This window comes from Phascolarctos cinereus, unplaced genomic scaffold (genome assembly GCF_003287225.1).
Source record: "Phascolarctos cinereus isolate Bilbo 61053 unplaced genomic scaffold, phaCin_HiC Scaffold_5;HRSCAF=322, whole genome shotgun sequence".
Lineage (NCBI taxonomy): Eukaryota > Metazoa > Chordata > Mammalia > Diprotodontia > Phascolarctidae > Phascolarctos > Phascolarctos cinereus.
In genome coordinates, this window is record NW_027555958.1 from 269506677 (window position 1) to 269521382 (window position 14706).

The 14706-nt window shown below is 41.2% G+C and overlaps 1 protein-coding gene across 10 annotated transcripts in view; it reads left to right on the forward strand.

The window, feature by feature from the left end:
• Positions 1 to 14706, forward strand: part of ENDOV (endonuclease V) — a 64541-nt gene that overhangs the window by 20947 nt on the left and 28888 nt on the right. For all 10 annotated transcript variants that reach the window (XR_013487158.1, XR_013487160.1, XR_013487159.1 and 7 more), the window contains exons 5-7: positions 2326 to 2438; positions 4662 to 4730; positions 5379 to 5507. Coding sequence is in view for 2 of the 10 variants with exons in the window: in XM_021000874.2 (XP_020856533.1) it covers positions 2326 to 2438; positions 4662 to 4730; positions 5379 to 5507 (311 nt within the window). In the remaining 8 variants the exon portion in view is untranslated. The remainder of the gene's footprint in view (positions 1 to 2325; positions 2439 to 4661; positions 4731 to 5378; positions 5508 to 14706) is intronic.

Consider the following 14706-nt stretch of genomic DNA (forward strand, 5'->3'; position numbering starts at 1 on the left):
AAAGGCAAGAGATGATGCTGATAATCCAGGATAAAAGACTGAAAAACATTTGCTAGGCAGGTAGAAGAAGAAACGGGAGAGAATAATGTCATGGAAGCTGAGGGAGGAGAGAGTGTCCAGGATGAGGCAGTAAGCAGTATCCAAAGCTGCAGAAAAGTCAGGAAGGATGAGGACTGGAAAAAAAGCCATTGGATTTAGGAGTTGAGATCTTGGAGCAAACAGTTTCAATTTTGTGGTGGAGTTGGAAGCAAGAATGTAAGGGGCTAAGTGGGTGGTAAAGAAGCAGGAGCAGTGATTATGAATAATATTTTTATAGAAATTGGGCAGTGTATGGGAGGTAATCCCTTTTCAGAAGCGAACCATGGATGTTGGAATATTGCATATAGTTTTGGGTTACTTGGTTTTGCTGAATTGCTGTTTTTCTCTTTTTTTATTCTTTGTAATAAGGATTGCTTTCTAGATGTGTGGAGGAGGGATACATTGGGAAAGAAGTGATATAAAAACAAAAGATCTCAATTTTTTTTTTACAAAAGGGAAGAAGATATATAGGTCAATGTTTTGAGGGATGGCACGATCAAATGAAGGTTTTGGAAGAATGGTGTAAATCTGAGAGATTTTTAAGACAGTTCAGAAAGACCTAGTAGATCAGAGAGACCTGGAAAAATGAGAGCTAGCAAAATCAGTATGGATCAAGAATATGATATAAAAGGAAAGAAGAAAGGGAGGGAGGGAAGGAGGGAGGAAAGAAGGAAGGATTGATTATCTACTAGATGGCAGCTTGCATTTTATAAATACTAACTCATTTGACCATCACAAAAACCCTGGGAGATAGGTACTATTATTATCTTCATTTACTGTAAAATGGGGCAGTTAGGTAGTGAAGTGGGTAGAGTGCCAGGCCTGGAATCAGTTCAAATCTAGTCTCAGACACTTACTAGCTTTCTGACCCTGAGCAAGTCACTTAACCCTGTTTGCCTCAGTTTTCTAATCTGCCAAATGAGCTGGAGAAGGAAATAGCAAAACACTCCAGTATCTTTGCCAAGAAAACCTCAAATGGCATCATGAAGAGTTAGACATGACTGAAATGACTGAACAACAAAAAACTGAGGAAAACAGGTTAAATAATTTGCCCAAGGTCACATAGCTAGTAAGTGTCTGAGGCTATATCTAAACTCAAGTCTTCCTGACTTTAGGCCTAGCATTCCATATGTCAGTCAAAAAAGTTAATGTGCTTTTAGGTTGCATTATAAGATATATTCAGGATTAAGGAGGTGATATTTCTGTTCTTCGCTTTGGTCTGGTCACATATGGAATATTTTGTTCAGTTCTGAGCCGCTACACTTTGGAAAGACATTGATAACCTGAAAGCCTCCAGGGTAGGAGAAATGTGAACAAGTTCATAAGGAAAAAGACATAGCCTCTATAGAAAAAGAGATTGGAGTTCTTAGAGATGATAATTGATGGGGTAAGAACAGCCCATAAAAAATGGAAAGAGCACAGTTTAGCCTTTGAAGAGATAATTCTTCCTTTAAGTCTTAAATGTTTAAAGAGACAGTTGGCAAAAGATAGAGGGAACTATTGGTATACTGAGGAGGAAAATTAAAGAAATTCATATCAGATGACCACAGTCTTTTCAATGAAGTAAGAATAAAATTTATTTGAAAAGAATGATGGGTACAAAAGATAGTGGTTTGAAAAAAGTTTGAAAAATTTGGAATATCTGGTATGGGGAATTCTGTAGGGGGCCACCTAGAAATGAATTAGGGGTCACCAAGAAGCTGAAGTCCACTTGATGCTAGTATAAATTTATAATAAACCATTCATTCTGGTTTTGTGATTTTCTTTAGCAATACTTGCAGTCCAGGAGCAAGAACAGAAAAAGTAGACAGTAGGATTTCCTTTGCAGTGAGAATTGATATGGCAAACTTAGCAGGGAAAATGGAGGGCTTCCAGGATTCTAATGAAAACAAAAACCCTCAACATATGTTTCTATTCTTCTTCCTTTTCTATCCTTCCTTAGCTTCCATCTTCAATGATTAATTTAATATTGATCTTCTTTACCCTTGGTGTGAGTGTGCCAAAGTTCAACTTGGACAGTCACGCAGAGCTTAAAATAGTATTCAGGAGTACTACCTCCCAAGCCCTATGCCATAATCAATAAGCTTCTGTTTACATCTCTCAATTCTGCTTTTTTAATAAAATTCTCAGGTGTCTTGGATTTGTCTTTGACTATTGGACCATCCTTTCCCATTTCCTAGCTAATTTGTTTACTGTTCTCACTTGCCATTCCTGCCTCATGGCTCTTTTCTTTATCTCATTTGCTAGGGTTTGGAGTGGCCTGTCACATTGGTGTCCTTACAGATCTGCCTTGCATTGGGGTGGCCAAAAAACTCCTCCAGGTAGATGGGCTGAAGAATAATGACCTACACAAAGAAAAGGTAAGAACCAAGGACTTGTTAGAATGATGAGGTAACTAAGAGTGATGCCATCTGAGATTCTCAAGTAGGAGCCAAGTTACTGGGAGCTGGAGGTACTGCAGAAAGATTTCATAGTATCATAGACTGGAGAATTCCTGGTTTCTGCTATCTTAGCCTCTGCTGTTTTCTCTGCTGTTCCCTGCGTGTCTTAGATCATAGAATGTTAGAACTGGAAGGGACCTTAGAAATCATCAAGTCCAGGCTCAGAGAGGCGCACTTGCCCAAGGTCAATCAGCTAGTTTGTGGCAAAGCTGGGCCTAGAGCCTGGGTCAGCTGGCTTAAGTCAGTGCTCTTCCTGTTTACTCTCCCAAGGAGAGGCCAGTGTAGTAGTGGTGAATGCTCCTGCCTCCTGACCTGTGTTTTCCTGTGAAGTGGCTCCTGGCTCACAAGGACAGGAGCAGGATCATTTGCCTTCTCCCCTCCTCCCTTCCCCTAGGCTTCAGTTTAGGGCTCTCTGTAATCTTCTCCCTATTTTGAACTCTGAAATATGCCCCTAACTATCCTGGCTCTTAATCAGTCAGTAAACTTTTATTAAGAAGCCACTGTGTGCTAGGGGCTCTACTACATCCTGGTGATAAAGACAGAAAATGAAATAGTTCTTGTCTCTAAGGGGCTTGCATTGTGGAGAATATATACAAATATATTTTATATGTACAGAATATATACAAAATATGTATTTTGCGGGAAGGGAGGGCATTAGGATCACATATTTGGAGTTTGAGGAGACTTAAGAAGGGTCTCTAGTATAGTCTCCTTATTTTATAGACATTGAAACGGATCTAAAGAAGTGAAATGACTTCTCCAAGGTCACACAGCAAGTAAGTGGTGGGCCTGGGCTTTGAACACAAATCCTCTAACTCCAAATCAGGCCTACTTTATGTTGTAATCAGGAAAGGCTTGAGCTGAATCTTGAAGAAAACAGGATTCTAAAAGGGAGAGATGAGGAGCATGGAGTGCAGGCAGTACAGAGGTGTGGAGTTGGGAGAGTCAGTGTCCTGTGTGAGGAATGGCCAGTGTAATGGGGTGGGGGAGAGTGTGGAAAGAAGAGAAATATTAAGTCTGGAGAAGTAACCTGGGGCCAAACTGTGAAGTCCTTTATAAGTCAGAAGATTTTATAATTTTGTCCAGGAAGTAACAGGGAGTATTGAAATTTATTAAGTAGGAGAGTGACATGGTCAGACCTGAACTTTAGGAAAAATCCGTTGGCAGCTGTGTTGAGGGTGGCTTGGAGAGGGGAAAGATGATGAAGGCTGGGACTGAGCCATGGCCATGTGTGTGGGAGAAGGGGATATATGTAAGAGAGGTTGTGGAGACAAAAATAACAAGGTTTGGCAACTGAATGATGGGTGATAGGATGAGGAAAAGAGAGGAGCAAGGATGACTTTCAAGGCTGTGACTGAGCTGACTGGAAGGATGGCTGGTGGCGCCCTTGATAGAAATGGGGAAGTTCAGAAGAGCAGTAGATTTGGGGGAAAGATTATAATGAGTTCTGTTTTGTACATGCTGTGCTTGAGATGTCTATAGGACATCCAGTTTGAATGTCCACTGGGAAGTTGGTGATGCAGGACCAAAACTCAGGAGGGAGGTTGGGGATGAATCTGAGAGTCATCTACAGATAGAGACATAATTAAATGCATGGGAGCTGAGGAATTCACCAAGTAAGAGAATGTAGGAAGAGAAGAGAAGACAGGACAAAATCTTGGGGTACACCCACCCACATAGTCATATAGATGATAATCCGACAAAGGAGACTGAGGAACATTCAGCCAGGTAGGAGGAAAGCAAAAGACTAAATTTCATAGTGACCCAGAGAAGAGACAGTATCCATTGGTCAACAGTGTCCGATGCTGCAGAGCGGTCAAGAAAGGAGGACTGAGAAAAAAACAACCCATTGGACTAGGTAGTTAAGGAATCATTAATAACTTAAGAGAGGACAGTTTCTGTTGAATAAATGTGGAAGTTGAGGCTCTGAATCAAATATTTTGACCAGCACAATGTGAGGTGCTACCTCTCCTTACCCAGGAGTAATTTTGATGGTTTAAAAGCTATTCTGCTGTTCTAAGTAATTCTTTACCCTTTATTTCTCACTAATTATATCATTACCTCCCTTTCTCCAGTTCAACCCATTTTCAACCTACTTCAACGAAGGAATTGTCCACAAAATTTCATATCCTTGTTTTCTAGATTCAGCATCTAAAGATGGGAGGAGATACCTTTCCTCTGATGGCCAACTCAGGTACCATCTTGGGAATGGTAAGTCAGTTGGGGTGCCTTTTCCCTACCCAAGCTTCCTCTGGGGTAACATCTGGGATTGAAGTCTCCTAAATCAGAGAGCCACATGGCCAAGTGGGGAAACCACAAACGACAGACTGTTGAAGGAAGCTTTGGACATTTTAGGCACTTCTGAGTTAGGAGAACTGGAAAGTTTGGTTTTTTTTTTTAACTCTCTCCTCCGTGAACCTAACACCATTCCTGCATCCATCCTTCCTTCCAGAAACCAGTCCTTACCCACAGGGTTGATGTCTGAATAAGTTAAATAGAGATGTTCATACGTATTTTCTTTGTTTATGTATTGTTATGAGGTTCCTCTTTACAACTGACCTCTTCCAAAACCACACAGAGATTGTCATAGAATCTTTGCCAAAGAAGACAGCTCAGGAACTAGGAACCAGCATGCCTCTACTGAGAGCCAGTCCTGTTATGCCCTCTCTCTACCCTTTCCTGTGCCACCAAGAATCCACTTTCAAATCCTCCAGCTAGTGGGATTGGTACCAAGTCCCTTGATCTTTGTTGCTGGTTATCCTTGCTAGGCAGGAGGAAAGGAGGTTCAGGCTAAGTCTTCACCTCAGAGACAACCTCCCTTTTCTTTCTAGTAGCCCAATCTCTCCTCCCATTTCCCAGGCCTTGAAGAGCCACAGCAAGAGCAGCAAGCCTCTGTATGTCTCTGTGGGTCACAAGGTGAGTCTGGGGGCTGCAGTCCGCCTGATCCAAGCCTGCTGCAGATACCGCATCCCAGAGCCCATTCGCCAGGTGAGTAGAAGCCAAAAGAAGGTAATGACTAAGGGACAGATGGAGGGGCAGGAGATTCATTGTTTATTTAATGGAATTAAATTGTTGAGGCCACAGAACAAGGGCAGTAACTAGATTCCCAGGACTAGGATGTGTGTGCCAGGGGGGAAAAATTACATTTCCTGAGCTAACCATAGAGCTGGTAGCAGGACTGAGACAAGTACTGTGTCTTTAAGTCTGACCTATGATTTCAAGATCTAGAGAGATAAGATCCAGGTCCTACTTGTGCCTCTACCTTGTTGCATTCATGAATGAAGGAATGAATGAATGAAAAAACATTTATTAAGCATCTGCACTTTGCTAAGCCTGCTGGGGATAAAAATACAAAAGCAAAGACTATCATTGTCTTGGAGGAGCTTATATTAGACTGGGAGGATATGTAAGGGAGTGGTGGCTAGGAGAAGTATCCTGAAAGTTACCAGGATAGTGAGTGGGATCATAGGAGAATAGATTGATAAATCCCTTTCAGGAACAAGAGCAGAATTGATTTCAAGTTGTCAAGTCAAGAAGCATTTATTAAGTGTCTCCTATGTGCCAGACATGGGCAGTAGATAGCACAGTGGATAGAGTGCCAGGAAGACTTATCTTCATGCATTCAAATGTGGCCATAGACCCTTACTAGCTGTGTGACTCCAGGCAAGTCACTTAACCCTGTTTGCCTCAGTTTCCTCATCTGTAAAAATGAGCTGGAGAAGGAAATGGCAAACCACTCCAGTATCTTTGCCAAGAAAACCCCAAATGGTGTCACAAAGAGTCAGAAGTGACTGAAATGACTGAACAACAACAAAATATGTTAAATACTTGTTTTTCTCTCCAAGACCAACATCTGCGTGTTAACTGTGGATCCCTGTCTCCTTCACCAGCAGATTGCCCGCATTATCATCCCCCCACCCTCAGTAATCTTCACTCTCTCCCTGTCTACTGATTTCTTCCCTGCTGCCTACAAAACATGTTCAAGATCTTACAGAAAAATTCACTTGACCTTACCATGCCCTCAAACTATCTTCCTGTATTTTTCTCCTTTTCTTAGTCAGATTCCTATAAAAGGCTGTCTACAAATTTTCCCTTCACTTTTTCTCTACTCCTTCTTCAGTCCTTTGCAATTTGGCTTCCAATAAAATCATCACCTACAGCATATCCCAGCTGTGGGTATGCCTCATTGTTTGACCCTGCTATATGCACATATGTAGGTACATATCATCTTGCTTCCAGGGGTGTAGAAATTCCTAGTCATTTCTCTGACCTTAATAGACCATGATTTGCTCTCAGTTTCCTGTTGCTTAGAGACTGAGCCCTTGGATTAGTGTTTATTTGCTTATCATAATGATTTTCATGTGATTTATGTGTTGTTCATTTAAAAGCAAAATGCACAGAAATCCTTTTAATCCCTGTTCTTTTCCCTTAGCAGTTCTCCCTAACTTCTAAGTAATGTATGAAGACCCTGCCGAGAAAAATTTATTGGTTGGATTCTGCCTAGATGCAATCAGTCTAAGCTATAGCACAAGGCAATACCAACAGAAGTTAAAATCCGGATTAATTACCCCCTGATCTGGAAGCTCTATTCAACCTGTGGGCTTTTCCTTCCTGTAGGCTGCTACTGAGAGAAACACCCTCCAGGTGGCAGTACCAGCTCACTGTCAGGATCATCAGTATCAGAGCTGCTGTGGGCAGTGAATGATGGGGAGCCAGAGGAAGGGTGAGGAGCATTGGGTTTTGGGCCTGAAACAGTGAGCACAGGAGTTTAAGTTCAGTTATGTGCTCTAGCAAGGAGTTCAGGCTGCCTCCAGTCTGTGAGATATTTCAGCCAAAGGGGAGGAATTTAGGGGTGAGAGTTCAGATATGAAAACACTACACAAAACCCACTTTGTCAGCTTCTTTTCCATATAACCATATCCACCCTCATCTCCATTGACTCAGCTTTTCTTCCTTCCCTTGCAGTAAGTCATTATCCTTTTTACCTACCGATTTAACTATTTGCCATTCTATCATTTCCCTCACCTCTCCTCTACCCCATCCCCCTCTACTACTCTCCCCTTTACCCCACCCCCTCCATTTTGTGTGGTACTAAGTACTTTTGCCTTTCCACCATTGCTTTCCGGAGTCTGAGCACAATGAGGTCATTGATGCCTAAATTCTTGCTACTATTGACTGCAACTACCTTAAGTTAGTTGTTACATCTAACTCAAGGGACCTACTCTTCATTTTGTATGATCAACCTAGGGCCTAGGGAATTGTGGTCTAGAGTTTGAATTCAGGGATTTTAGTTTCTCTTCTGCCAGTGATTTGCTGTATGAAATTGAACTAGACTCTTCTTTCTGGGGCTCAGATTACCCATCCTTTGAAAACATGATCCCTGCTTCCTTCGATGTAGATTGAGATTCTATAAAATGTTTTCAGTTTCTTGTTTCAGGGGAAAGGGAAACTCAGCTACTCATTAAGTAAGAGTCCATATGATTTCTGTTCTATTCTAGGAGCTTCAGAGTAGGAGGTAAAACATATAGGATACAGAGTCCTTGCCCTTGGGAGACTGTATCTCTTTGCAAGGTGATGACAAATGAATACTTAGGTCCTGACTTTTAACCTCTTTTGCTGTTAACTCCATTCCATTTCATAAAAAATGTTTACACAGCCAAGTTCCAGCTTCAAAAGGAGATATCTTTGTATAAAATACAAAGGACCAAGATGGACTGTGTTTTGTATTTTTCTTTCCTTCACTCTTAGCAAGCCTGCTCCAAAGTGATGAAAGCTTAGAGGTTTTGGGATTTTGTTTTGTAAAATTTTATTTTTATTGAGGAACCAGAAGGAAAGAGGGGGAAAAACCTTTAATTTCCCCTCCAACTTTCCATTGCCCCAATCAGGCCTCTGTTAGCTATCTCCATCAAGTCTCAAAACAAATCTGGACCTCACTGTTATTACCTCTCTTTGCTAGCCTCATTATCTGCACTGTGAAAAGGGAAAAGAATTGGAGACTACATCTGTCTTTGCCCTACTTAATTGTGTCTGTCTTATAAAAGAGAGAGGTGTAATGGAAAATGCCTGTTCCTGTAGTATAATAGCTTGAATCTTGCAAAGATGCCTTTCTGCCCCCTTTCCCTCCCCATTTCAAAAAGTCTGAGTAAGATCCAGTCTTCCATTCTACTCTTCCATATCCCTTGTCTGTCATCTCCATTTTTTTCCCTCTCACCCTCTGAAAATAGAACTAGTCTTAGGGGATTTACCACACTTCTTTTAGCCACCCTGCCAATAGTCATTCAGTCCCTAAGTTGTTCTAAGCACTATCTAAGCTTAGAATCTGATAGACTTATTTAGTAGAGAGTCTTTGGAGCCAAGACTAGGCAATTGGTGAGGGAGGAAAGCACACATCTTTAAAGAGGTGACCTAAACCCTGTAGTCCCAGATTAGACCTGTCCTTATCTCTGCTCTCACCAAGGGCTCTTTAGATCTGATGGAGAATAATTGAGAACCATTTTTGCCTTACCACGGTCCCTCTGCACTAGAGTAACACATCTGGGGGGAAGTAAAGATCTTCTACCAAACTGATCTCCGAAGTGTAGGGAGGCTATTCAGAGCCATACCTAGGAATTTTTGTACCTGAAACAGTTTAGTTGGATTAAATGATATACAGGAACAGCAGAAAAAATTGAGGAAATGGCCCATTCCAAGGATCAAATCCTTGTCTTCACAGGATTGCAGGAGTACTACTAGAGATATGGGGTCCTAGAGCTGAGTGCTTGAGGACCCTAGCCAAAGGAGGACCAGAAAGCAAATTGCAGAGACACATTCACCATGGGGAGGAAGCAGGTCTTCCCAACACCACCTATATCATATACTGGAGCAAAGCCTCATTCACCTATGCTCAGCACAGCTTTGAAACTAATCAGATAGTTTACATTAGAGTGTGTATTACTGCCCAGGAAGCTACTGTACTTGGAGTCAGGAGGACTGGGACTAAGTCCCAGCTCTTTTAGTGGCTAATTGTATGATCTTGGACAAGTCATTTCAGTTTTTGAGTTCTTGGCTTTCTTATCTGTAAAATGAGTTTGAACTAGATGATCTATAAGGTTCTTCAAATGCTAACATTCTCTTAGGACATTTCAGCTAACTTAAAATAAAAGCACAAAACCTCTTGGAAGGGAAGTTTTTTATTTTTGTGTTTCACAGAATTGCAGAATTTTAGAGTTGGAAGGAATTTTAGTGGCCATCTAATCCAATAAATGGTCATTCAGCCTCTGAATGAAGACTTCTAGTGAGGGGGAATCTGCCACCTATTAAGGCAGGCAACCCATTCCACTTTTAGACAATCCTAATTGTTAGGAAATTTTTCTTGATATCATGCCTAAATTTGCCTCTTTGTAACTCCCACTCTTTGTTCCCTAATTTTACCATAAGTCTAACACAGCAAGTCTAATCTCTCTGCCACATGTAACCTTAATACTTGAACACACATAATATCCCCCTCAATTATATCTTCTCCAACCTAAATATGCACAATTCCTTCAGCTGATCCTTAAGTGACGTGAACACAAGGCCCTTCACTATCCTTTTCTTCCTCAGTATACTCTTCCCTTTATAATTGTGCATCTTAAACTGTGTAACTAAGAATTAAACACAGTACTCCAAATATGTTCAACTGAGGCCAGAGTACAGAAAAACTATCACCTTCCTCTTCCTGGAAACTGTACCTGTCTTAATGAAGCGGAAGATCATGTTAGCTTTTTTGGCTGCCACATCACACTTCTAACAGTGTTGAGTTTGCAGCCCACCAAAAACTCCAGAGATTTTTAAGACAAATTGCTGTCTTAATCATGCCTCCCCCATCTAGTACTTGTGAATTTGATTTGTTGAACCAAAATGTAAGACACTTATGTCTATTGGATTTCAGATTATTAGCTTCAGTCCACTGCTCTAGCTGTCAAGGTCCTTTTGTATTCTGATTCTGCCTTTCACCTTTGCAGCATCTGCACATTTAATGATTTATCAAGTTATTAAAAATGTTAAATAGCACAGGACAAACATCTCTGGTGCACTCTACTGGAGACCTGCCATTCAACTACTTCCAAATCCATCTAATTGTATTATTATCTTGTCAGTCAGTAAACATTTATTGTTTACTACCAAGCAATCAAAAAGTATTTATTAGGTACTTACTAAGTACTAGGCACTGGGCATAAAAGAATAAAGCACTCCCTGCTTGCAATGAGCTCACATTCTAATGGGGAAGACAAGTATAAATACACACATGTGTGTACATATACGTTCACACATCATAAATATAAAGTGAATAAATACAAATACATGCAAATTAGTCAAATAAAAGGTAGGGAGGGAAGGCATTAGCATTTGGGGGATTGGGAAAGGCTTCATGCAGAAGACAGTGCCTGATGATGCTGCATTTTAAAGAAAGAGTACGACTATGAGTAGGAAATAAGGATTGGCTGGCTTGGAGAGTGGTGGAGGATCAGTGAGGCTGGAAAGATTGGTTAGGGCCAGGTTGTGTAAGACTTTAAAAGCTAGACAGAAGACTTTATATTTTTATTCTAGAGGCAACCATTGAAGTTGGTTGAGTAGAGGAGTCACATGGTTAGATTTGCACTTAAGGAAAATTATGTTGTCAGCAGTGTGTAGGATGGACTAGAGTTGGGAGAAACTTGAAAGAGGAAGACCAGATGGGAAGCTGTTGCAGTAATCTAGGTGAGAGGTGATGAAGGCCTGAGTGAGTCAGCTGAGCAAGTCAGATGTGAGATGTGCTAACATTCTCTAGGTTATTTCAGCTAATTTAAAATAAATAAAAGCACAAAATCTCTTGGAAGGGAAGTTTTTTAATTTTTGTTTGGGCACCTGATTGGATAGATGGGGTATAGGGAGAGTGAAGACTCCAGGATAATGCTAAGATTACAATCCTGAGATGCTAGAAGGATAGTAGTGCTTGTTGATTTTTTCCTATTTATTCTGTATTTAACTTGTTTGTACATAGTTGTTTGTGTGTTGTCTCCCCCATTAGGTTATGAACTCCTCCAAGGCAGGGTCTGGCTTTTGCTTTTCTTTGTATCCCCAGCACTTAAACACAGTGCTTTTACAAAGAGGCACTTAATAAATGTTTATTGACTGACTGATGGATAGAGACAGGAAAGTTTTCCAGGGGGAAAGGTTTAGGGAGAAAATTCAATTTTAAACTTGTTGAGTTCAAGATGTGTCTGGGACATCTGCTTTGAAATGTCCAATAGCCAATTGGTGATCTTCTATCAAACCTTGGTGGAGAGACCGGGGCTAGGGAAGGGTAGGGAAGGGAAAACCAGACTCTTGGACAACACCCACTGCTGAAAGGGTATGATATGGAAAGAGCAGTCAGATAGGTAGAACAGGAATCAGGAGAAAGTAGCATCATGAAAACTCAGGAGAGAGTATCCAGGAAGAAAAAGCTTAACAGTGCCAAATGCAGCAGGTATGTTGAGAAGGATGAAGACTGAGAAAGGACCATCAGACTTGGCAATTAAGAGATGATTGGTAACGTTGGAAAGAGTAGTTTTGCTTGGATGATGAGGTCAGAAGCCAGATTGCAAAAGGGTGAAGAGAATGAGAGGAGAGGAAGTAGAAAAAGTGAGTATAGACAACTTTTTTAAGGAGTTTGACTGAAAAAGAGAGAAGAGATATAGAATGATAGCTTAAAGGGATTCTAGGGTCTAGTGAAGCTTTTCTAAGGATAGGAGAGATTTAGGCATGTTTGAAGACAGAAGGGAAAGAGCTAGTTGTTAGAAAAAGTTGAAAATTTGAGGTGGGGAGATGAATGAGGTTGCATTATGCTGGAGAAGATGAGAGGGGTTGGGAACAAATGAATGTGTAGAGAGAAGGGAATGGCTTTGGAAAAGAGAAGAACTACCTCTTTGTTGTTGAGTTCAGAGCAGGGGTGGGGAGCATGCAGCCTCAAGGCCACATGTGGCCCTGTAGGTCCTTGGGTGCAGTCTTTTGATTGAGTCCAAGTTTAACAGAACAGATCCTTTTGTTAAGGGGATTTGTTCTGTGAAGTTTAGATTCAGTCAAATGGCTGCACTTGAGGGCCACATGTGGCCTTGAGGCCACAGGTTCCCTACCCTTGGTCTAGAGGAAAGGAAAAGAGAGTGGGAGATGATGTCAAAGTAGTTTGATAAAAGAGTTTTTGAGAATGAAAAGAAGAGAGCTCATATCAAATAGCCTCAGTTTTTTTCAATAAAGTAAAAGGGAAAGTCCTCAGGTGCCAGGAGGGAGGTGGGGGTGGGGGGAGAGGGGGAAGGGGACTTGAAGAAGGAAGACAAGTTTTAAAAACTTCTGTGGGGAGTGAGTAAGGAATAAATTAGGGAGGAATAAAAAGACTGCTTTGCTACAATGAGAGCTCAGTCAAGGTTTTTTAACATGAATGTGTAGTGTACCAAGCATACTACTAAGCACTAGGTTTACAAAGAAAGCAAAAACACAACCCTTGCCCTTATGATGCTTACATTCTAATTGGGGAGATAAACATAAACATAACTAGGTAAATACAGGATAAATACAGAGTAGATTGAAGATAATGTTAGAGAGAAAGGCATTCTTAGCTAGGAGGAGGAGGAAAGGCCAATGGAAGGTGAGATTTGAGATGAGTCTTGAAGGAAACCATAGAAAGTAAGAGGCCGAGGTGAGTAGGGAGAAAACTCCAGGGGTGGAGACATCTACTACAATAGCAAGGAGATAGGAGATGGCATGTCACATTTTAGGAACAGCAAATGGACCAGTGTGTGTGGATCTTAGTGTATGTGGAAGGTGATGTGGAAATGTAGGAGCAGAGCACATTGGGAAGAGTTTGAAATACCAGAGGACTTTATAGTTGATATTGTAGGTAATAGCCACTGGAGTTTATTGAGTTTGTATATGTGGGGGTGACTTGGTCAGACCTTTACTTTAGAAAATGGAGAATGGCTTGGAGTGGAGCAGTAAAGCAAGAAGACCAGTTAGAAGGTTATTGGGGATAAGATAAGAGGTCACAAAGGCCTGAACTTGGATATTGGCTGTGTGAGTTGAAAGAAACAGACATGTCCAAGGGGTGTTATGCAGGTAGAAGCAATAAGCTTTGGCAAGAGAGGGAATATGTGGGGTGAGTGAGAGTGAGTAATCGAGGATGACATGAAGGTCCAGAGCCTGGGAGACTGGGAGGATATTGAGTAGATCTGGGAATCATCCTTATAGAAATAATAATTGAACATATGAGATCACCAGGTGAAAAAAGAGGAGAGGAGAATAAGTGTGCTTAGTGAACTTAGTAGATGGCTTTCTCAAGGAGTTTAGCTTAGAATGGGATATGAGATCTAGGACCAAAGCTAGTGGGGATGGTCAGATCAATTTTGAGGATGGCCATGGCACGAGCATGTCCTTAGGTAGCAGGGAAGGAGCTAGTAGATAGGGAAAGATTAAAGATGAGAGTAGAATTTACAGTGGGGGCTATTTGCTGGAGAAGACATGAGGGGATGGGATCAAGCATGCATGTAGAGGGGTTTTGCCTTGGCAAGGAGAAGGGTCATTTCTTCATTTGAGGCAGATGAGGAGGAGGAGATAGAGGGGAAAGATGAGGAATGAAGAAAAAATTACTCTCTGTGAAAAGCCTCAGTTTGTTCAATTTGTGAATGAAGTAAGTATTGAGGTTCTTATTGGTGAGGATGGGGAAGAGGGAGTGTTGTGTGGGAGGCTCAAGAGAGGTATGAGAAGGTTTGGAATAGCTACTATGGAAAGTGAGACATAAGATCTATTAGAAAGGAGTAGAAAGACTTTTGCTGCAGTGAAGATCCAGTTGAAATTAGATACTATAAATTTGTAGTGGACCCATTCAGCACAATTCCATGATTTTTTTCCAGTTCTATTCAGCAGCATGTGAATAACAGTGAAGGAGGCAAGCAAGGGGAGTAATCCAGGGTTGGAGTTTGGCAAGATATGACCAGTGGCAAATAGGAAAAGGGGATAAGATTTGAGAGAAGAGGATAGTGTAGAGTTGAACTGGGTCAAGACAGAGAAGGGAAAGGAGAGTATAGTCAGTGTAGGAATGAAGGCCCAGGAAAGAATGGAGAATAGAAGTAATGGAGGTCACAATGAGGATGAAGAGTTAGAGGTCCTAAGGCATGGGGAAAGATGGAATGATAAAAGATTATGATCAGATAAA